The sequence below is a fragment of the Brassica oleracea genome, chromosome C7 (genome assembly GCF_000695525.1).
Source record: "Brassica oleracea var. oleracea cultivar TO1000 chromosome C7, BOL, whole genome shotgun sequence".
Classification (NCBI taxonomy): Eukaryota; Viridiplantae; Streptophyta; class Magnoliopsida; order Brassicales; family Brassicaceae; genus Brassica; species Brassica oleracea.
In genome coordinates this window covers 46,113,869-46,135,731 of record NC_027754.1, presented here as the reverse complement: position 1 = coordinate 46,135,731, position 21,863 = coordinate 46,113,869, and the positions used below count along the sequence as shown (strand labels likewise).

General features: G+C 37.1%; 4 protein-coding genes across 7 annotated transcripts; 1 reads left to right on the top strand and 3 right to left on the bottom strand.

The window, feature by feature from the left end:
- The first annotated feature begins 1,037 nt into the window (after nucleotides 1-1,037).
- Nucleotides 1,038-5,934, top strand: LOC106305979 (cellulose synthase A catalytic subunit 1 [UDP-forming]). The gene is made up of 14 exons (XM_013742421.1): nucleotides 1,038-1,276; nucleotides 1,514-1,712; nucleotides 1,790-1,962; nucleotides 2,045-2,159; nucleotides 2,239-2,428; nucleotides 2,511-2,777; nucleotides 2,890-3,235; nucleotides 3,318-3,455; nucleotides 3,535-3,660; nucleotides 3,752-3,964; nucleotides 4,046-4,313; nucleotides 4,395-4,591; nucleotides 4,665-5,015; nucleotides 5,092-5,934. The coding sequence occupies exons 1-14, from the start codon at nucleotides 1,196-1,198 to the stop codon at nucleotides 5,677-5,679; spliced, it is 3,252 nt and encodes a 1,083-aa protein (XP_013597875.1). The 5' UTR covers nucleotides 1,038-1,195; the 3' UTR covers nucleotides 5,680-5,934.
- Nucleotides 5,935-7,441: 1,507 nt separating this feature from the next.
- Nucleotides 7,442-10,456, bottom strand: LOC106306926 (protein WVD2-like 1). Of its 4 annotated transcripts, XM_013743722.1 has the most exons (10): nucleotides 10,296-10,456; nucleotides 9,359-9,568; nucleotides 9,192-9,276; nucleotides 9,031-9,101; nucleotides 8,913-8,953; nucleotides 8,751-8,822; nucleotides 8,543-8,642; nucleotides 8,397-8,468; nucleotides 8,226-8,327; nucleotides 7,442-8,151 (listed from the first exon to the last, which is right to left on the bottom strand). In XM_013743722.1, exons 2-10 carry the CDS (start codon nucleotides 9,560-9,562, stop codon nucleotides 7,696-7,698), a joined length of 1,203 nt encoding a protein of 400 aa, XP_013599176.1. In that variant the 5' UTR covers nucleotides 9,563-9,568; nucleotides 10,296-10,456; the 3' UTR covers nucleotides 7,442-7,695. The 4 variants fall into 4 exon arrangements, with proteins under 4 accessions (XP_013599176.1, XP_013599174.1, XP_013599173.1 ...); XM_013743720.1 differs by having other exon boundaries at nucleotides 9,031-9,276; nucleotides 10,289-10,456; XM_013743719.1 differs by having other exon boundaries at nucleotides 9,031-9,276.
- Nucleotides 10,457-12,300: 1,844 nt separating this feature from the next.
- On the bottom strand, nucleotides 12,301-14,366 carry LOC106303893 (putative L-ascorbate peroxidase 6). Its single transcript, XM_013740243.1, has 10 exons — nucleotides 14,145-14,366; nucleotides 13,918-14,020; nucleotides 13,716-13,831; nucleotides 13,569-13,639; nucleotides 13,302-13,344; nucleotides 13,134-13,230; nucleotides 12,981-13,064; nucleotides 12,783-12,907; nucleotides 12,637-12,703; nucleotides 12,301-12,516 (listed from the first exon to the last, which is right to left on the bottom strand). The coding sequence occupies exons 1-10, from the start codon at nucleotides 14,311-14,313 to the stop codon at nucleotides 12,414-12,416; spliced, it is 978 nt and encodes a 325-aa protein (XP_013595697.1). The 5' UTR covers nucleotides 14,314-14,366; the 3' UTR covers nucleotides 12,301-12,413.
- A 743-nt stretch (nucleotides 14,367-15,109) lies between these two features.
- On the bottom strand, nucleotides 15,110-18,193 carry LOC106302268 (G-type lectin S-receptor-like serine/threonine-protein kinase SD2-5). The gene has a single exon (XM_013738810.1). It carries the CDS (start codon nucleotides 17,671-17,673, stop codon nucleotides 15,172-15,174), a length of 2,502 nt encoding a protein of 833 aa, XP_013594264.1. The 5' UTR covers nucleotides 17,674-18,193; the 3' UTR covers nucleotides 15,110-15,171.
- Nucleotides 18,194-21,863: the final 3,670 nt, after the last annotated feature.

Here is a 21,863-nt window from a genome sequence, read left to right as displayed (position 1 = left end):
AACTTTCTCCATGATTCTCACCTCATCTAACTTCTCACCATTTCTTTTTAGGTTATTAGTAACCGTCAAGACTCTTGAGAAGTAATCTGAGATGAGTTCTCCTTCCTTCATTTGTAACGCTTCAAATTCTCCTCTTAGAGTTTGAAGACGTACCTTCTTAACTTGTTCCGCTCCCTTGTAAGATGTCTGAAGCTTTTCCCATGCTTCTTTGGACGTTCTTGCACCAGCAACCTTCTCAAATGTATCTTCATCTAATCCTTGATAGATTAGACAGAGAGCCTTCTTGTCTCTCTTCCTTGAATCCCTCAAACCATCCTTTTGTGTTTGAGATAGACCACAATCATTCTCCGGTTCATTGAAGCCTTTCTCGACTATCTCCCACACATCATGTGCTCCTAGGATAGCCATCATCCTAAGACTCCAATTGTCATAGTTGCTCTTAGTGAGCAATGGAACTTGGAAGGGAACACCATTGTTTGCCATCTTCAAAGGAACTTATAGCTCTGATACCAGTTTGTTGGAATGAAAAACTTTGTAGAGATGGAGAAAATGTTTTAAGTGTTTGAAGAGAAAGAAACTTTGTGAAGAAGAAAGATTTTATAACTTTGAAGAAGATTTTATTACTTGATTACAAGCTTTGTTTATTTCTTGGTGATACAAAATGAAAGGGGGAGTGGAGGTATTTATAGCCTCCAAAATACAAAATATCTTACATATTTTAATCATAAATCTAGAGAATTCTACCATAATATCTAAGATTTTTTTTATTATAATTATCTAGATAATTCTATGAGAATATCTAGATTTTTATTCTAAGGAGGTGGAGGATGATTTTAGATATTGGACTAAGTTTGGACTAAAATGATTAGTAAATTATTAGCCCAAAATGTGATCCAAATCAAGTTTAACTTTCAACAGAAGCCAACGGCTCAGCTTTTATAAAAGAACACCTATAGATAATCCGAGCCGAGCTGAGCCAATAATATAGGAGACGAAGAGGCTACCGTCACCACCTCCGGTGAAGTATCTACTTTGTCAATAAAAAAAAATATTAATAAAAAAAGAAACTCAGACACGGCGATTAAATAGGCAAAGCAGATTGGTGTTTGAAGCTTAGAGATCAAAAGAAAGAAAGAAAGAGAGTGTCAGTGTTGAACATCTCTCTGTCGGTCTGTGATCTGACTCATCATCAGCAATGGAGGCCAGTGCCGGCTTGGTCGCTGGTTCCTACCGGAGAAACGAGCTCGTTCGGATACGTCACGAATCTGACGGCGGGGTTAGTGTTTCTAGATCTCATCTAGATTCCTCCATTAGGATCTTGAGTTGCTAAAGATAGAAACTTTCCTTTTATATCTGTGGATTTCAGTTTAGGATCTTCTTGAATCTAAGGCTTGTGTAATAGATCTTTAGCTCTCAAAGTTTACTACTTTACTTATAGCTCAACTAGATCTGCATTGATCTGTTACAGTAGTTTCTTATATACTCAATAAGCTAACAATGATACTCAATGCAGACCAAAGCTTTGAAGAATATGGATCCACATACATGTCAGATCTGCGGTGATAACGCTGGTGGTCTCACTGAAACTGGAGATCTTTTTGTGGCTTGCAATGAATGTGCCTTCCCTGTGTGTCGTCCTTGCTACGAGTACGAGAGGAAAGATGGAACTCAGTGTTGTCCTCAATGCAAGACTAGATACAGACGTCTCAGGGGTCAGTACTTGTCTTTGTTTGGATCTTTTTATTCTATTTAGTCTTTGTTGGTGAACAAGTTTTTTGGGTTGTTGCAGGGAGTCCTCGTGTTGAAGGAGATGAAGATGAGGATGATGTTGATGATATTGAGAATGAGTTTAATTACACTCAGGGAGCTAACAAGGGAAGACGCCAACGTCATGGTGAAGAGTTCTCTTCCTCTTCTAGACATGAATCTCAACCAATTCCTCTTCTCACCCATGGCCATACGGTAATGATCTACATCTAAAGTGATCTGTATTACTGGATAAATCTCTAAGATTAGACTCTTTTTTTTTAAATTTGCTACACAGGTTTCTGGGGAAATTCGCACGCCTGATACACAATCTGTGCGTACTACATCAGGTCCTTTAGGTCCTGGTGACAGGAATGCCATTTCATCTCCTTATATTGATCCACGGCAACCTGGTTAGTTCGATGTGATTCCTATTCTTTCCTACATCTTCTTTTGTCAACACTTACTGATAGTTTGTGCTTAAATTTGCAGTCCCTGTAAGAATCGTGGACCCTTCAAAAGACTTGAACTCTTACGGTCTTGGAAACGTTGACTGGAAAGAAAGAGTTGAAGGGTGGAAGCTGAAGCAAGAGAAGAATATGGTACAGATGACTGGTAAATACCATGAAGGGAAAGGAGGAGAGATTGAAGGGACTGGTTCCAACGGCGAAGAACTTCAAATGTAAGTTCAAGAACTAAGACATAGATCTTATTCAAATTTGAGCGGTATTATTTATTTAAATTATGGATCTCTTACTTAACAGGGCCGATGATACGAGGTTGCCTATGAGCCGTATTGTTCCTATCCCGCCTTCTCATCTCACACCTTACCGGGTTGTGATTATTCTCCGGCTTATCATCTTGGGATTCTTCTTGCAATATCGTACAACTCACCCTGTGAAAGATGCTTATCCATTGTGGTTGACCTCAGTTATTTGTGAGATCTGGTTTGCATTTTCTTGGCTTCTCGATCAGTTTCCCAAATGGTACCCCATTAACCGAGAGACTTATCTCGACCGTCTCGCTATAAGGTTGGTCTTTAGGTCTATGCATCCTACTTGTCTAATGAAGTGCTTGTTGAGAATGGAGCTAAGCTATTATACTGACTATATTTAATGGTTTGTTTATGGTTTCATATTGTAGATATGATCGAGACGGTGAACCATCACAGCTAACTCCTGTTGACGTCTTTGTTAGTACGGTGGACCCACTGAAAGAGCCTCCTCTTGTTACAGCAAACACAGTCCTCTCGATTCTTGCCGTGGACTACCCGGTAGACAAAGTCGCCTGTTACGTTTCAGACGATGGTGCAGCGATGCTAACGTTCGAATCTCTTTCTGAAACTGCCGAGTTCGCAAAGAAATGGGTGCCATTTTGCAAGAAGTTTAGCATTGAGCCCAGGGCCCCTGAGTTCTACTTTGCACAGAAGATAGATTACTTGAAGGACAAGATCCAGCCTTCTTTTGTTAAAGAGCGACGAGCTATGAAGGTCATTTGAAAAATCAATCAGCTTCTCAGACATTAAAAAAACTAGAGATTGGCTCTAAAATTTTCTTGGCTTGTAATGACAGAGAGAGTATGAAGAGTTTAAGGTGAGGATCAATGCACTTGTTGCTAAAGCACAGAAGATCCCTGAAGAAGGATGGACGATGCAGGATGGTACTCCCTGGCCTGGTAACAACACTAGAGATCATCCTGGAATGATTCAGGTACAATGATTCAATCCCTTAAATTATTATAACTTGAGGATATTTTATTTATGGTGCATCGTTTTGTTTCAATTTTCAGGTGTTCTTAGGCCACAGTGGAGGTCTAGATACCGATGGCAATGAGCTGCCTAGACTCATCTATGTTTCTCGTGAAAAGCGGCCTGGATTTCAACACCACAAGAAGGCTGGAGCTATGAATGCACTGGTTTGTTCTCTTGTTCAATGCCTAGGAAGCTTTCTTCTTCATATTCTTTCGTCTTGTTCTCTCCTGATTCAGCTTCTCTTTACGTTGACAGATCCGTGTTTCTGCTGTTCTGACCAATGGAGCTTATCTTTTGAACGTTGATTGTGATCATTACTTCAACAACAGCAAGGCTATTAAAGAAGCCATGTGTTTCCTTATGGACCCTGCTTATGGAAAGAAGTGCTGCTACGTCCAGTTCCCACAGCGTTTTGATGGTATTGACTTGCACGATCGTTACGCCAACAGGAATATAGTCTTCTTCGATGTAAGCTTCACTCCCCTCCATTCAAACACTTTCTTTTACCGTTTGTTCATGTTTAACTTAGATGTTTGTTACTTTGGGCAGATTAACTTGAAGGGGTTAGATGGTATCCAGGGTCCAGTATATGTGGGTACTGGTTGTTGTTTCAATAGGCAAGCTCTATATGGGTATGATCCTGTTTTGACTGAGGAAGATCTGGAACCAAATATCATTGTGAAGAGCTGTTGCGGCTCAAGGAAGAAAGGAAAGAAGAGCAAGAAGTATAACTATGATCAGCAGAGGAGAGGCATCAACAGAAGTGACTCCAATGCTCCACTTTTCAACATGGATGACATCGAGGAGGGTTTTGAAGGTTCTGATTGAGCTTATAATGTAATAAATAACACCACTTCTTCATTTGATGGTATAATCTTACAATTCTCTTTTGATGCAGGATATGATGATGAGAGGTCTATTCTAATGTCCCAGAAGAGTGTAGAGAAGCGTTTTGGTCAGTCCCCAGTGTTTATTGCGGCTACCTTCATGGAACAAGGTGGCATTCCACCAACGACCAATCCTGCTACTCTTCTCAAGGAGGCTATTCATGTTATCAGCTGTGGTTATGAAGACAAGACTGAATGGGGGAAAGAGGTCAGTTCTCAAACTTTATGTTCCCTTTCTCACCTCTCTGATGACATCTTATTTGTTTTTTTTTTTTGTTTAGATTGGTTGGATCTATGGTTCTGTGACAGAAGATATTCTTACTGGGTTCAAGATGCATGCCCGGGGTTGGATGTCAATCTACTGCAATCCTCCACGACCTGCGTTCAAGGGATCTGCACCAATCAATCTTTCTGATCGTTTGAACCAAGTTCTTCGATGGGCGTTGGGATCTATTGAGATTCTTCTGAGTAGACATTGCCCTATCTGGTATGGCTATACAGGAAGGTTGAGACTCTTGGAGAGACTCGCTTACATCAACACCATTGTCTACCCTATCACAGCTCTCCCTCTCATCGCCTATTGTATCCTTCCCGCTTTTTGCCTCATCACTGACAAGTTCATCATACCAGAGGTTCGTAAAACTGACCACACTCCTATATATGCTAGTGCGTTTATTTAAATCTTCATCTGTAACAACATTGTTGCAGATAAGCAACTACGCGAGTATTTGGTTCATTCTTCTCTTCATCTCAATCGCTGTGACTGGAGTTCTAGAGCTGAGATGGAGTGGTGTGAGCATTGAGGACTGGTGGAGGAACGAGCAGTTCTGGGTCATCGGTGGAACATCTGCTCATCTTTTTGCAGTCTTCCAAGGTCTACTCAAGGTTCTTGCGGGTATAGACACTAACTTCACTGTCACATCCAAAGCCTCAGACGAAGACGGGGACTTCGCAGAGCTTTACATCTTCAAATGGACAGCTCTTCTCATTCCACCGACCACAGTCCTAGTTGTGAACCTCATAGGCATTGTGGCTGGTGTCTCTTACGCTGTGAACAGCGGGTACCAGTCATGGGGACCTCTCTTTGGGAAGCTTTTCTTCGCGTTGTGGGTCATTGCCCATCTCTACCCTTTCTTGAAAGGTCTTATGGGAAGACAGAACAGAACGCCAACCATCGTCATCGTCTGGTCTGTTCTTCTGGCGTCCATCTTTTCGTTGCTTTGGGTCAGGATCAATCCCTTTGTCTCTGTCACTCCCGAAGCCAACCCCACTGCCGTCCCAGGAGGTGTCTTTTAGACTCTATTTCTTATATATTTGTAAGCGCATATACGGAATGGGAGCACTCTCTAAATCTTCTAAGCCTCAAAACCAAGTGAACCAGGCGGTTAGTTTTCTCTTAGCGGTCAGAGAGTTGTGAAGTTTTTGGTACTTGTCACCGTTGTGATGGTGTCTCTCTTTTGAAACATAGAGCCACAAGTGATACTTTTGTTATTATTATATATTTATTTATTAATTTGGCTTCATAATGTTGGAGCTTTGTTGTTGTCCTAATGGAATTGGAGTCTATATATGCTAAGCTAAGCGCTTCACTATTCGACAATTTGAGATGTATATGTCTTACATAAATGATTTAGTGGATCAAATGTGATTGGCTTTATATCCTACCTTTGAACAAGTGATTGGTCAATTTGTCTTCAGAACAACAGAGCCTCATGCAATTACCACGACAAAAAAAAAGAGAGTATCTTTTTTTTTTTGTAAATCAGAAGATCTTATAGCAAAGTAGTAGGGTCTATAAAAATTTAAGATAAAAGGATCAAAAGTCGAAAAATAAAAAATAGACATATTTGCAAAATGGCTCCAAAATACAGACGAAGATGCCCTTCTCATTTCATTTGTGTTTTTTTCCATCGATTGTATGTTCGTATGCGTTACTCAAAATTTTAAACTAATTCAAGTATATTAATAATTATTAAAGATAATTTTATGAAGTTAATTGTATTGCAATATTTGTTAATAGTATCACCAACATTTTGACTATAATCAATCATGGTTTGCTAAAATAAACTGTTAATACAAATCTCACATTTAAAAAAAAAAAATTACTTATATTTTATATAATTTTATTATTTTTACTGTTTGTATTACTTTTTACTTATATGTTTATTAATTTGTATTTATTTGATAATAATAATAACATTGGTTAAAATATTAGTATTGTTTATGTAATTTTTATTAATAAATTTATTATGTTTTCTTGGATTATGTCCTAAATGAGGGTTTGTCCTCTAAACCGGCTCTGCCTAACTTTTTTTTATTTCTGCATGGATTGTTGAGGATCCATGTGATCATTACCCGCTCAAGATTTTTACTGTTTATTTCTTCTTTCAATCTAGCTCCGCGTTCTCTCGTACCCATCAACAGGGCGAAGAAGAGAGTTGAAAGTATTTTCAACCACGGATAGATCTTTGATCAACTCGTCAGCGAAGGCTATGCTGATCGTGAAGATCGCGTCAATGGCTCTGAAGTCGTCAGTTTGAATGGTGAAGAAAGTAAGTAAGTGTTATAATATATTTTATTATATTATCATATATAATTATATATACACATGATAATCGAGATGGTTCGGTTTAGCCGATGAATTAGGAGAGATTATACGAAGAAACCCAATCTCTTTACCTTGTATTCGGTTATTAGACATTTGTATTCTCGTTTGAATTTTCAGATTGCATATGATATATGTCACTAATTATCAAACAAAAAACAGTTTTTCTATTGTTGGAATTTGATTTTGTATCATTTTGAGTTTGAAGTACCGTGGATCATGGAAGTCCAAATTAAATAGTCGATGGATAAACAAGAAAAACTTCAGTTCTTGGCAATAAACAAAGAACCAAACATGATTATAGTGGCTGGACCAGTTATCTTCAGAACAACAGCTTCACATGTAATAACACAATGTCAGTTGTCACTAGTTACCACAAACCACAATGACATTTTTATATCTTTCAAGAAAAAAGGAAGAAGAATAGAAAAGAGAATACACAAAGCGCACGCATAATCTCCTGAATATTCACCTTTTAAGAATCAAAGCATCAAACAGAAAAGAGCTTAGACATCAAAAAACACAACTTGAAAGATTAAAACATAGAAATATCAAAAAGCAACAACATTTAGAACCAAACCCATATGACTCTTTTCACTCTTTTACCCATTTCTTCTCACATAAGTTTTGGTCGAAAGTACATATATAATAAATATCATACGGTTTCTTGTCCCCTTGTCCTCCTTAATTAATGCAAGCTATGAGTCTTAATGCTCAACAGAAACCACTTCAGATACCTCTATGGACTTGGCTCTGTCTTCATCCATCATTGGAGATACAATCTCATGTGAATCTTCTGCATCAGCATTGGACGATACAGTCACTTGTGCTTCCTCATCAATGGGATCCGAAGACTGTTTCAGGGCTTCTGCATCTTTTTCGACTTTCTTCCTTTCAGGTTTCACCTTTGCTGAGGTTGTTGCCGCTTTTGCTGGAGCGAGTTTTCCATCAGGGAGAGCTGTTTTCTGAGATGGCAATCTCGGAAGTGATTTGCGCAAGGGTTGCTTCTTGATATCAACCGTTGTGACAGTTCCCTTAGCATTTGGGCTGTCTTTAGAGGCTTTCTCATCTAGGCTCAGCCTAGCGACACGAGGGGTCTGAGCTTCTTCAGAGTCAGTCTTCTTCCTCCCGAGTTTTGGAGATTTGGGTCTTGTTGGTGGTATCTACAAATAACAATGAGAATTAGTACTTTCATTAAGAAAGTGAGATCATGGTTGAGAAGATAGAGCACAAGTACCTTCTTTAACTCTGTTTTAGGCGGCTGAGAGAAGCTAGGCATGGGTGTGGCTTTGAAGTTCAAGCTCTTTCTTAGCTTCCTAAGCTCAGCTTCTTGTGTTTCCTGTGATAGTATCAAAGAGTTTTAGGTCGAGAACACTATATGACAAAGAAGAGGGTTTAGAAGACAAACCTTAGACTTGGCTTGCATGTTATTAATCTCCTCTTCTTTCGCATGAGTCTTCTCCTCAAGCTTAACATAAAACTGCACCATATGAAAGCAGAGATACAATTATTTTCACAATACATGTTTGTGGAGAGTGGACTTAAAACGCAAACCTCTCTTCTCTTTTCAGCACGTTGGTCACACTTGAAACTGAACCCATAATTTGGAAGTGCACCAACTTTACGAGGCTTGCCATCGTCTGCTTTCGGGCTACTAAAAAACCATAAAGTTATAATCAACACCAAAGCTAAAAAAATGAGAGCCAAATGCATAAAGGCCCCAAGAAAGAAGAGGAAGTAATTATAAAGGTGAAAGAAATACTTAGAAGACTGAGCATCATCCTCAGATGTCTCCTGGACTTGTTTCTTTTGAAGCTTTGGTTTCACCTTGTCCCTGTATTAAAGAAAGAAAGAAACAAAACTCTAGTTTCAACAATTGATTAGTGAGTAAAAGATTAGTGAGAACACTTAGCAGACTCAATACCCGGCGGCGCTTTCAGCTGGTGCACGGTCTTGCTTCCCTTGCTGATATGAAAAGAAAGAAAAAAATATACATAAGCCAAAGCAAAGAAGCATAAAAGAAAATTGTGAGGGATGATTACCTCCGTGACCTTAGACGCTCTACCATTGAATGATGTGCTCTTCAGAGACTTTGTTGTGTGTGCAATAGGAGCTACAGAGCCATTAGATGATGCCACTTTAGCATCTCCACCTTTAATCTCTTTCTTCTTTTTGATAAGAACCGGTGGAACATTCTTACCACCTGAGAGTTTCTCCTGCTTTAGCTTCCGTTGAGCCTTTTGGCCATTAGCATACTTTGGTCCATCTACACTTTCATCTTTTGCGCCCTATAAAAAAGAATAAAGAGAACAAAACATTTAACTATCTGACGCGGACGAGTTGATTAACCATCCAAGAGTTACAACAAACCTCAGCTGCCTCTTTGGGATGTTCTACTGCATCCAAAGCAGAACTGTCTCCGGAATTCTCATTCTGACTTTCTGAATTAGTATCCAAAGTTTCACCAGAAGCAACACCATTTCCTTCAACACAGACATTCTCCACTGTTAAACCACCATTTGGAAGAGCAGAGTCACTAGTCCCATCAACCACCATTGTACTTTCAGGATCCATAGTAAACTACAAAACAAACAACACTGATATAAGTGAAGACACACTCACTTGAACCATGCATTATCATGTAAATCAATCAACAGACAAGAACCATATATTGACACAAAAGCAGAGTACTTTATGAAGTGAATTAAATATCAATCAACATTGTGTCAGTGAGCAAGCAAGCTTCAAGCTACATTACAAAAGCACTTTGTTTAGCTCTTGTGAAGAAGATAACAAGTGAACAAATATGACCTTAACATATAAGCAGCAGCTACAAACTCAAACACCAAATAAAGTGATTCTTCAGAAACAGACAAGAGTGACTTCACCGAACGTAAACCCACCAACAAAGAACATAACTTTCCTCGAGAGAACATATCTATCAACATTGTGTCAGTGAGCAAGATTCAAGGTACATTACAAAAACACTTGTTTTGTCCAATACCCAGACTTAAAACCACTCATATGTAAATGGATCCGTAGCTTCATCGATCCAAGTGTACAAATCCGAGAAAGGCAAATATTATATGTAAGAAGAAGAAGCAAATCTGAATCAGACCAAACCTAAATCTCGAGCTCACTAACTAGTCATTGTAGTGAAGCAAATCAGTAAGTGACAGTATAAAAAAATCGATCTACCGATATACAGACCAAGCAATGGAAACAGAGAAGCTGATAAGTTCCACAGATTCATAACACTAGACAAAGAGAAGAAGAAAGAACGAGAACAGTAAGACGCACATCTTACCTCACCAAACGCAGTTACCAGAACAAATCAAAAGGCCATTGAAAGCAACAATAAAAGGAACGCAAGAAGAAGAAAAAGGATGAGATTTGGTTTGGTTTTGGTTTTGGGGTTTCTGAGGATGGATGGATTCTCGGTCTACACACACAAAGTTGAGATTTTTTTTTTTGTGAAGGGAGAAAAATGACAAAACGTTTTAGTTATTTTTATTACAGCGGCGGTTCGAAATCTAATCGCCACGTCATCGCGATAATTACGGTTTACTATTTTGAATCGTGGGATTGAGGAGAAGTTTTGTGGTACTCTAAAATCTTTTCTTTTAATGGAAGTCTATACCATTTACTATCACTAATAATATTTTTTATTTTTATCCACATTAAGTTTTCTGTTACAATCAGAAGTCTGAATCAGATTTTTCTGTGACTGTCATCAACTTTGGATGGTTTGCTTTTCTTCTTTTATACTTCAAAGATAAACCAACAATTAATGTATACAAAGAGTATATTGCGAGCTTTCAGCTTTATCATATGAAACTGTAAATTGTTCTATTTTTTACAAGGAATTTATTCCAGATTTGGTAAAAAATTTATATTTCAGGATATTGGAGGATTAGTAAACGGAAATGTGTACAAGAAACTTAAAAATAATAATGAATTTTTCTTTTGGAGGTTCATGATGTAATGGATGCATATATATGTGCGATGAGTCAATGACTGATGTATAAATAGTTTCAGACAAAATTTGTGGAATCAGTGCAGCACAACAGTCCTCAATATGTTCAATTATCTTGTTAACTCTTTTCACGCATATAGTAAGACATTTTTATATAAATAGATCTTTTATTGAGTAGTCGCTTTATGAAGGTGAACCTTATCATCCCCCACACTATTATAACATACTTGACTCTTAAATGGGAACTTTAGGCATCTAGTTAATTAACACCTTTCGTCCAAAAAAAATACTAAAGCCAGCTAATGGAATCTATATATACTTTTCATCTAAATATATCATTGTTTCTAAAACTAAGGATATGGTTTCAAAAGTTTAACAGTTTTAATACATTGCATGCAGACTACTCTAGACATGGGTCATAAAATCATCTCCATATATAAATTGACAATGGTGAACTATCATATGTAACAAAATTGTTTTTTTTTTTCAGACCAATATAATGATACTATCAGGTAATTAGTTGCTTACTTCTTTTCCTAACCAATCAATAATATTTTAAAATTTGGATGATATGAGAAGTTATAATAAAGTACATCATTGTCCCATTTTTTATGCAAATCAAAGAACACAAGTGTTTCTTATTAAAATACATGCACCCACATGAACACACCCAAAGGCTCCTGGTAGGCCAAAATATTTAATGCAAATGAAACTTTTCTTTAAGAAACCAGATGAAAGCAGCAGTACTCATTTGTTGACCACCGAGGAGATAGTATAGTTTATTAGCTAGAGTAATTAACAATTAGAAACCAATTAGCAAGCTTTTATTTTCAACATACATCATCATGCGTTCGTATCCAATATATAGTTAATTCTGTCTCAAGGTGTTTGTAAAGTAAAATTCTAATAGGAATAGTTTAGTAACTACTAACAAAGAAGTATGATTATCCTGATTAGCACTGAGAAAGAGTGATTAAAGAGGAAGCAAAGTGATTAGACACAGAAACCATTTTATTAAGAGACAAGTTGGTCCCGTGATTAGGGTAAGGCACAGCTACAATAGTGACACCCTTCCTTTCTTGATGTTTCCCAAAACTTTCTCATTCCATCATCTCCATCTTATCCCATTTTTTATATTCTAAAGCTCAATTAGTGATATCTTACTGGGATTAACAATTTTTAAAAACTTATTGTTCAAAAGATTCAAAACTAATATACTTGGTATACTTAAGCTATGCCGTCTTGCCTATTACCTACATGAACGAAACATAAGTAGTCAAAATTCACATGAATCAACATTAAAATGCTTAGAACAACACATAGCTAATGGTTTTAGTGTCCTCGTTGAAATATTCATCATGTATATAGAAAAGGAAAAATAATTAAATAAGCATTACAACCCAAAATTATCAGGGCATGTTTATGAACTAACATAAGATAAATTAGACATCATAATGTTTTCCATTTGGCACCAGAGTTAACTAGTTTGATATAAGCATTGGTGAAGTCTCTGAAGAACTTGTCTTGGTCTTCCGCATACTCTTTCACCCACCTATGCATCAAACATTGAATCTTATATCAGTTGAATATATACTCCAAAACTCTTCATCCTCTGCTTCAAATGCTACTTGACAAGTTAGATAATGAAATGATCAAAGTAAGAAGGACTGACCTTAAGCACTCATCATCCTCCACGAGGGCATGATCCGAAGGAAGCCCAACCATACTCGTCATTTTGGCTGCAACCCAAGTAAAGTCATGATAAATTAAGAAAACTATGTAAAGATACACTCCTCAGCTTAGAGTATAACAACTTACATGTAGTAGATCTCCAAGGTTTTTCAAGAAGGATTTTGTAGTATGCATTGTCAAAAGTAAATGGATCTCCAAAGCCTTTACTCCCAATCGTATGTGCACCAGACAAGGCAACGAGTTCTTGGGTCCTGCAATGACCCCCCAAGTGATGTTAAGTGTTACAAAACTTTGGTACTAAAGAAACCACAAGTTATGACTCACGAGAATCCTTTTCTTTGGAAACATTCTTTTAAACCCGAGGCATTGAGGGATTCTGGAGGTAACTTGTCTTCTGGATCAGGTTGCCTGTAAACCATGAAACGACCATCTTGTTAAACATATAGAAACAAAGACCAGAGACTGAGACGTGCTTACATTGAATCAAGTCTTCCTAAGACCACTGGAATCGTTGGGCCGCCGCACATTGAGACTGCTTCAGAGCCACCGACAGCGATCATATCCGCCCAAGACACTAACATCACACAGTTCAGAACGTTAGCACCACGAAGGCATAACAAGGACACACTTTCAAACAGAAATTACCTGGTTGTACCTCATCAACCTTAATCTTTGCTTTCTCTAGAACCTAACAAATGCCAAAAAAAAAAAAACATATGTGAAATTACATCTTTATTTGCTCACACTCAGGGCAGGTCCTAAGATTTTGGGACTATAAACAATTTAGTAAAAGTTTATATAAAAAAAGTTTATTTTGCAAACTTAGGGGCTATATATATATAATTTTTTCCTAAAAGCTCAAGACCGGCCATGCTCACACTAACTAAAAAGAGAGATAGAGGGGTTTAGTGCCTTAAGGGATCTCTTCAAACCTCCGTTTTCAGGTCTCTCTAGTTCATAAACAATAGACCCATTGATGCCACCTGAAATTACACACACCACTTAAGTAAGATTTTGAGAATGAGATTGATTAGTATCAGAGAGTCATGCCAACAATACCTGTGTTATCATCGAGTTCAAAGGTTCCAGCATCATGAAACACTAAACGAAGCACACCAGCAGCTTTACCCTTCGTCACCACTCTCCTTATCTCATCTTTCATCAGTGGATACATGCTAAAACCCAACAGTTAGATTTGGCTAAAATCTAGCACAACAAATTTAAATCTATAACATGAAGAATAAGTTTGCATCAAACTCACTCAGCTGCTTTTCCATCTGGCGGAAGCAAATGAGACAGAAGCTGTACAGTGGACAACATTACAACCATGTTTCTTCTACTGGAGACGTATACATGACGCGAACCTAGTCAAATCATGCAGAAACAGAACACAAACTAGTCAAACATGTAGAAGCAGAACATATCTCAGTATGATCAGTAATAACTCCACAAGAAAAGAAAGCCGTGGAACAGAATGAGAAACTATACCAGGATCATCGGAGGAGCAACGGACACGCCATGCTTTTAACGATCTGACAACGTGTTTCCCTGTCGCAGGAGAGAAGAGTCGTGTTTTCGCGGGAGATTCGAGTTCGCATTTGAAGTTTAAAGAAGAAGAGTGGCACCGTGAAAACAGAGACGCAGTCGTCGTCGTCATCTTTAACGGTGGGACGAGAATCACCGAGAGCGGCAGCTTGATTTTTTTAATGTATCGGCGAGTTTTATTGTCTACGCACAAGCGTACATTAAGAAAACGTTGTAGCCAATAGGATCGCAGTATTCTGCTCTCAGAGAGAGGAGTGAGAACACGGCACGCATTTGGAAAGCGTGAGGACTCAAAAGAACACAAAGCGACAACTTGTTCTATGACAGTAGATTAAAACGACAGGTAGTTTAGTTAAACTATGTAATAAAAAGAAAATTTTCATTTTAACACTGATTTAATTTTAATTATCAACTTAATCGACTTACAGCATGATTAACTCGGGGTTCTTAGTGGAAGTTAAGAAACTGTTTCTTAACTTTTAACTAAAAAAGGTAAGAACCGGTTCTTAAAGTCCTTATTTAAGAACTAGTTCTTAAAGTTCTTATTTAAGAACTGGTTAGTTCTTAGTTTTTTTTAGTTAAAAGTTAAAAAACAGTTTTTTAACTTTCGCTAAAAATTTCATCTTAAGAACCCCGAGTTAATCATGGTCTTAGTTCATTTCCAGTTTAACATTAATATTTTTCAGTAAAAATGAAAATTAAACATAAGACTTAATGGAAGTTTACTATCTGTTAATTTGATATTTTTAAGGATATACACTTCAAAAGTTGGTTTATTGTTATGTAAATAAAATTTAGTTGATGTACTAAGTTGGAAATGGACAATATCAGTGTATAAAATTAGCAATTAAAATTAAATTTGTATTAAATGGATTTTTTTCTTAAAATTTTTTGGAACATTACAAAACTGGAGACACTACTATTCTCTTATTTTAAACACAACACAATAGTCTATACAACACAAGATCTGCTATCTCGGACCGGAAAGTCTCACCGCAGATAGATCATTCTCACTGTAAAAATCCGTCGGTCCAGACGACTTACCACCACCGCTTTCCTCGCTGATCGAACTCGAGTAGAGCCTCGAGCCCAAATTTGAAGAAGACGGAGGCTGCACCACCGGGAAAACACCTTCAAGCATTTGAACAACTTTACTCATCGACGGTCTCAAATGCATATCCTCTTGTATACACCAAAGCGCAGTTCTCATCGCCCTTTGAACTCTCTCATCGTTCAAATCAACGTTCTTCATCTCCCCATCAACAATCTCCAAAAGATTCCCTTCTTCCATCATCTTGAAAGCATAAGAAGGAAAATGACACTTCTCAGACGACTCTGATGGATCATAGTTCTTTCTTCCTCCTATCAGCTCTAGCAACACCATCCCGTAGCTATAAACATCGCTCTTCTCCGAGATCGCGTAGCTTGTGATCCACTCTGGAGCTAGATAGCCTCTTGTCCCACGCATGGTCGTGAAGACATGGCTTTGCTCGCGTGTCATGAGCTTAGCTAGTCCGAAATCAGATACCTTGGCGTTGAAGTTATCATCCAACAAGATGTTCTCAGGTTTAATATCACAATGGATGATTCTTGCGTCGCAATCTTCATGTAGATAAGCTAAACCTTTCGCTGTTCCTAACGCTATATTGAACCTTGTGTCCCAATCCAACAGAACATCTCCATCTTTTTTCCTGAATATCCATCTCTCTAACGAGCCTTTAGCTAAGAACTCATAGGCGAGAAGTCTATGCGTGCCTTCCACGCAAAAACCTCTGAGCCGCACCAAATGTAGATGGTGAATGCTTCCGATGATACTAACCTCGGCTCTGAACTCTTTCTTTCCTTGACCTATTCCTTCAAGCTTCTTAACAGCTAAACGAGAACCATCAGGTAAAGTCCCTTCATAGACCGAACCAAACCCTCCTTGACCTAACTTGACGGAGAAGTTATTCGTCGCTAACTGAAGATCTTTATAAGCGAACCGGATAGGCATTCCTGAAAGATTCTCCAAGAAGTTATCCTCCTCTGAACTCTGTTCTAACTCATCAAAAAGAATTTTCTTTCTCCTATGAATCCGGAAAGCCGCAAAGATCAACACACAGATGATGAAAACCGTCACCAAGATAATAATTACTATATAAGGAAAGTGTTTCCCATCATCTCCACCTCCCAAATCATTAGTAGCCACCTTGATGTAAGAGACGAAGCCAGATCCTCCATTTCCAGAGTTTCTAAAGCTACCAATCCAATCAAACAAGAAGCAGTCACCAGAACTGTTCTGGAAGAAAAGACCGAGGCACGAGCAGTTCTTGTTGCAAAACTCTTTACACCTATCAAGACTAGTTCTCTTGGAGAAGGGTGTAGCAAAACCTAGAGCGAAGTAGTCAACTTTATCTCCAGCATTCACAAGCTGCACAGACAATGTTGCATTGTTTTCATTCTTCTTACAAGGAGACACGATCCCGGATTTGCAATCAGACCGAGCTTTTGACAACCCGGACACACATCCACACACTTTACCACCAGAACAGACGTAGTAAGGCCCGCAAGGCTCGGGTGTTGCGCACTGATCGTTTGGGATTTTAGTGGAAGCATCAGCTCCAGACGCACCAGCGCCGAGATTCGAAAAAGTGATCACACCGTTGTTTCCCAAAACCGCGATCCAAGTAGCGTTACCATCTTTATCATCCGAATACACAAACTGCCATAACAAAGACCGGTTCTCATCAAAGAACCTCCACGAGTTCCCGAGCAGAGACGATGACGTCACTACACCGTCTTTGTTGACGATCTTTCCTCTTTCATTCCCCATGGACCAATACACTTGAGGAGTCAACGAGGTGTTCACAGATAAAACCATATCTCCTGATTTGATCTCAAGAGTATAACTCACGTTGCTCGAAGGAGAAGGGTTGCTAGTGAGCTTCATGCCTTGTTTAAAGGCTTGATTCGTTATCAGAGTATCTGTTGGATGATCAAAGCTCTCCCAGATCGAAGCTCCGTCATCACCTGAAACAACGACGAGGTTCCCGGAGTCGCGAAGCTCGATTCTCGAGACGTTTTTGCCAGAACTGTCCAATCTCCAAACCTCGGGTCCTTCTCCTCCTCCTTGTTCTCTACGGAGCACTACGTTTCCGTTGGCTTCGAATTGGAGCTTGTCGGAGTTCGAAACAGGGGAAGCTCTGTTCGCTGACCAGATGACTCTCGAGCTGGCTTGGTGGACGATGCTGAGTGTGAAGAGAGTGACGGAATCTTGCGTGGTTACGAAACCGAAACCAAAGTTTGAGTTGTTGGATTCGAGGAAGATGCCGTTGTTGTTGATGTAGTTCATCTGAGATCCACTAAACCCTGGGGTGATGCTCCCGGTGTTAGCTACACCGGCGTGTAGAGGATCCGGGAAGAGAGCTAGACATGTTAAGAAGACGGTGAAGAAGATTCTCATGGCTTTTGCTTCGAAGATCGTGGAACCCATTATTTTACACGACCGGACAAGTATTAAATCTTGAAAAAGATCTAAACTTGTGGATCAAGTCAATGGATCTGAGAGATAAAAAAAATATATATATTCCCAGAAAGATAGAAAAAGACAAATCTCAGAGACTTGACATGTGAACGGTATGCATAAAAAAAAACAGAACAAGAAGATTCTGTGTCGGAGAAGAATCAGTAGAGAATCAAAACAGAGAAATAAGAACTCGCTTTCGCCTCGTTACAAAGCTCTAAACTTTCAGACAGTAAGGAGAAAGGAGGGAAAGAGATTAAAAACGCAGAAGTTGGATGGTTTTAGGGGGTTTGAAAACTCTGTTTTTGTGTTTGCCTCTCTGTCTCACATTTAATGATGTTTTAGGTTTGGTCTGTGATAGAGAGGAAGACAACACAAGTGGGTCTGAAACAGAGAGAGAGAGAGAGAGATGCGAGAGTCTTAATCAAAACTCTCTTTGAGCCGTTTCCTTCAAATCTGTTTGCTTTTTTATCTTTGCCGCTTGTGACCGTCACAACTAATTTTGGACAGATCCGACCACTTGGGTCATTTCTCTTTTTAACCAAACATGTGACGACTTTCCAAAGTGGAAGAAGAAGACCGATCTAATTGATTGTAATGGAAGTAACTTCTGTCTTTCTTTATGTTTGTTTTTTTTTTTGGGTCGAATTCTTTGGTTGTAAAATCTATACTTTTTGGTAGAACTAGTGTATTGTGAAAACATAAACTTATATGAATGGCTTTTTATTTTTTTTGGTCAAGATATGAATGGATTAATGAAAAACTGTGGAAAACCATTACACTCTGTTATCTACTCTGCTTTAAATGAAGCCCCCTTAAACAAATTACAAGCTGGAGCATCTATCTTCATTTTTCTCTTTTTTTTTTTGTAAAATTTTTGTTTTGTTAATCTTGGCATGAAATATTGTAATTCAGACGACTTTCTCTTTCCTCTTTTTTTAGTCACGGGGGATTCAAAGAGGGATCAGCCAATGTCAAAGCGTGGGTTTGTTGTTGTTGTCTAGTTTGAACACATAGCTACTTCCTTTTTTTCTTTACCATGGACATGAAAATAATACCTAACTTGTTTATTTGTCAGCAAATGTATTACACAAGTTTATTTTATTACATGAAATGTTAAAAGCAGAAAGGGCACTTTTAGAAGAAGGTTTATGAGTTTAAATTTACAGTCCATGATAGTGGCTAATGTGTCAATCCTCAGTAGAGAACAAAACCAAAGTACTCATTTTTCACCACCGACGATGTTGTTTGGTTTGACGTAATGGTTATCATCAACCTCTTTTTCAACGGCCTACGTTATTGAACATCAGTGCTAAGCCACTGTATGTCTCAAATATACTATGTAATATATTTATACTACCTGCATGTTATTCTTCTATTGTATGTTCTATTTTGTTTAAAAATAATAACAAGAACATATGCTTTTCAGTTATCATTTATGATATGGGATCAAGTGATATTAATACTTTTCTATCAGCTCTTTCTTCAAACAAATACTATGATTTATTGTTATTTGACAGAGAACAACAACACATGATTCACACACCGGTATCTACATTCTGATTTTGGAGCCTTGAGCATGTTTAATGGTAAAACTCTTAAATGTCTCTTAAGTGGGGTCATAGAGAGAGACAAACAAAAGATGAAGAAGTAATGGAAGCAACGTCCATTCCTTTGCTTAAATAAGGTACGTTCCACCTCTTTTCTTCATTTTTTCCTTTATTTTAAGTGTAATTATGCTTAACAACTTTTCTTTAAAGGACATCAATAAACTTGCTCTTAACTAATCCAATAATCATAGGAATCATGATGCAGATGAATTAATATCACTTGCAGATTAAATCAGATATTGGCAATGGAAATTCGCAATACCAATGGTTTAATTAAAATCACACATTCTTATAACAAAATGTTTTTTTCTGTGAAATCATGATTAATTAAAATCACATATTCTTAATGTCATTTTTATTAATTAACTAGTATTACACAACACAAGATGTATACCTAATCTTTGTGTTTTAAACCTCCCACAATTTATAAATCATACTACATCCGTTTCCGAAAGTAAGATGTTTTAGGTTTTTTTCTTGTTCCACAAATATAGATTTTCTATATTATTAAGGTACTTTTTTACACTTTTGAGGAACATTAATTGAGAATATTTGAATTGATTAAATTTCATTGGTGGAAAGTTATTGGAAAGTATATAATAAAGTAAAAAATAAATTAAATTATAAACATTTATTAAATTTTTAATAAGCGTGCATACTCTAAAAAATCTTACTTTCAGGAACAGATGGAGTATGTTTTATTTGTTCCTCATTGTAGATAAGTTAATCATCTCAATTTTTTTTTATATGTAGCTAATATGTTTAGCTACACTAGAGTATATACATGATCGACTTTTGCATCCACGGATTCTTTGGATGGAACCAATATATTATTTTGAGGGGTATGCTTTACTATAAATTTTCATTCTAATTAATATTAATTGCTCAAATACACTATAGTTGGGTGTTAACTTTCGTTTTAATGACCTGCAATCATCAATGCCCATTCAAATCTCTAATTATTAGTTATTGGCGAATCATATTACATATTTTAATACTAGTGGAAAACGAAAAAAAAACTTGAATCATAAAAGTTAAATTTATCTGAAATAGAAAACAAGACGCAATAGTCAAAGTATAGCATTCAATGTGGTCTAAACAATGTCAGCCCGAGATGTCTTTAAGTAACCTTAAATGCAACTTCCTCAAACATGCATTTTCCATTATCTCTATTGTACTATATGTACACATTTATGTATGTATATTGGATATGTATTATTGTCAGCACTTACACTATTTGTTTCTTTGGGTCAAAAATCAGCATTTACACTATATAATATCAATTATCAATATATGTCATAACTATGTTCTCATCTTATTCTAGAAGTATTTTCTTTCCAAATCAATAAATCATTTTACTTATAAGCTCTCTCTTTTAAAATGTTTTCAAACCCTTTATTACTTCAAATATATATGTGGAGTTGCTTTATCAAATACATGTTGACATGTATGCATTATGTATCTTATTGAATTTACTAACATTATCAATTATTTAGACAAAGTTAGTGTGAATGTATGGCTGCAATTCACCTGGTAAATATAATTTGAAACATGTATATTAACCAATCATATCAAATTAAAGAGTTCTAAAAATGCTAATTGTGATTTTATAAATATTGAAATCAAATAAAACTGAGATTCAAAACAAAACAAAGCCAGATTACATATTTGAGTTGGATGCAGTTCCGAGTCTGACAACAAACTTTATAGATCCTAATGAAAAGGTAAGAAATATTTTGATAACCCGTTTAAATAATTATTATAATAATTGTAAAAAAAATGCTAATTGTAATTCTTAACGCGAAAATGTAGTAATTTTCGTAAAAGACATTTCATTATGAAATCAGAGAGAATTTGCTATGTTTTGGATTCTTGAAACAAGTAAAAAAATATGATCCCAAAACCACTTTATAATATAAACATCAAAGCATTGGCATTCTGCATGCTCTGGTGTAGTGGTCTAAATAGTGGTTGGATACATCTGTTATGTCTCAAGATTTAATCTTATAACGCCATAGAAAAAAGATCACAAGAATCTGATATTTTGATACATAAACAATAACAAAGCAGCTTTTTCATGCATACATTTTTCATCAAAATATGTAATTATAAGTTTATATCATGACTTTGTGAATGTGTACATTATTATGTATTAGACATGTGTGTCTACAGTTGCAAGAACATATATAAGCAAACCTGATCTTATCATATCATATAATATAATATAAAATTATAGATCCTATCTTAACATATGGGTATAGTTCGTCATGTCTCTGGCACTACAATCATACAAATGATCTCATTTGATATCATCACGAACGTGGAAGCCGCCAACGTATAAACTAGGCCTGGGCAAAATAACCGGAACCGAAGAACCGAACCGGAACCGAACCGAAATACCCGAAACCGGAACCGGACCAATACCCTCAAATACCCGAACGGTTCCTATATTTTTATATCCGAAATAACCGAACCGAACCGGAACCGAACCGAGAACCGAACGGGTACCCGAATATATAAAAATATTAATTATATATACATATAACATCA

Bases quoted from the DNA above. Each gene is read 5' to 3' on its own strand.
- LOC106303893 (XM_013740243.1), bottom strand. From the start codon at position 14,313: ATGACGACGACGACTGCGTCTCTGTTTTCACGGTGCCACTCTTCTTCT. The intron at 14,021-14,144 runs GTATAGTTTCTC...TGATTTGACTAG, and splicing joins TTGCTCCTCCGATGATCCTG to GTTCGCGTCATGTATACGTC. The intron at 12,908-12,980 runs GTGAGTCATAAC...GGGTCATTGCAG, and splicing joins TTCCAAAGAAAAGGATTCTC to GACCCAAGAACTCGTTGCCT.
- LOC106302268 (XM_013738810.1), bottom strand. From the start codon at position 17,673: ATGGGTTCCACGATCTTCGAAGCAAAAGCCATGAGAATCTTCTTCACC.
- LOC106306926 (XM_013743720.1), bottom strand. From the start codon at position 9,562: ATGGATCCTGAAAGTACAATGGTGGTTGATGGGACTAGTGACTCTGCT. The intron at 8,823-8,912 runs GTATTGAGTCTG...TCTTTAATACAG, and splicing joins CCAGCTGAAAGCGCCGCCGG to GGACAAGGTGAAACCAAAGC. The intron at 8,152-8,225 runs GTACTTGTGCTC...TGTTATTTGTAG, and splicing joins CTAAAACAGAGTTAAAGAAG to ATACCACCAACAAGACCCAA.
- LOC106305979 (XM_013742421.1), top strand. From the start codon at position 1,196: ATGGAGGCCAGTGCCGGCTTGGTCGCTGGTTCCTACCGGAGAAACGAG. The intron at 1,277-1,513 runs GTTAGTGTTTCT...TACTCAATGCAG, and splicing joins GTCACGAATCTGACGGCGGG to ACCAAAGCTTTGAAGAATAT. The intron at 5,016-5,091 runs GTTCGTAAAACT...ACATTGTTGCAG, and splicing joins ACAAGTTCATCATACCAGAG to ATAAGCAACTACGCGAGTAT.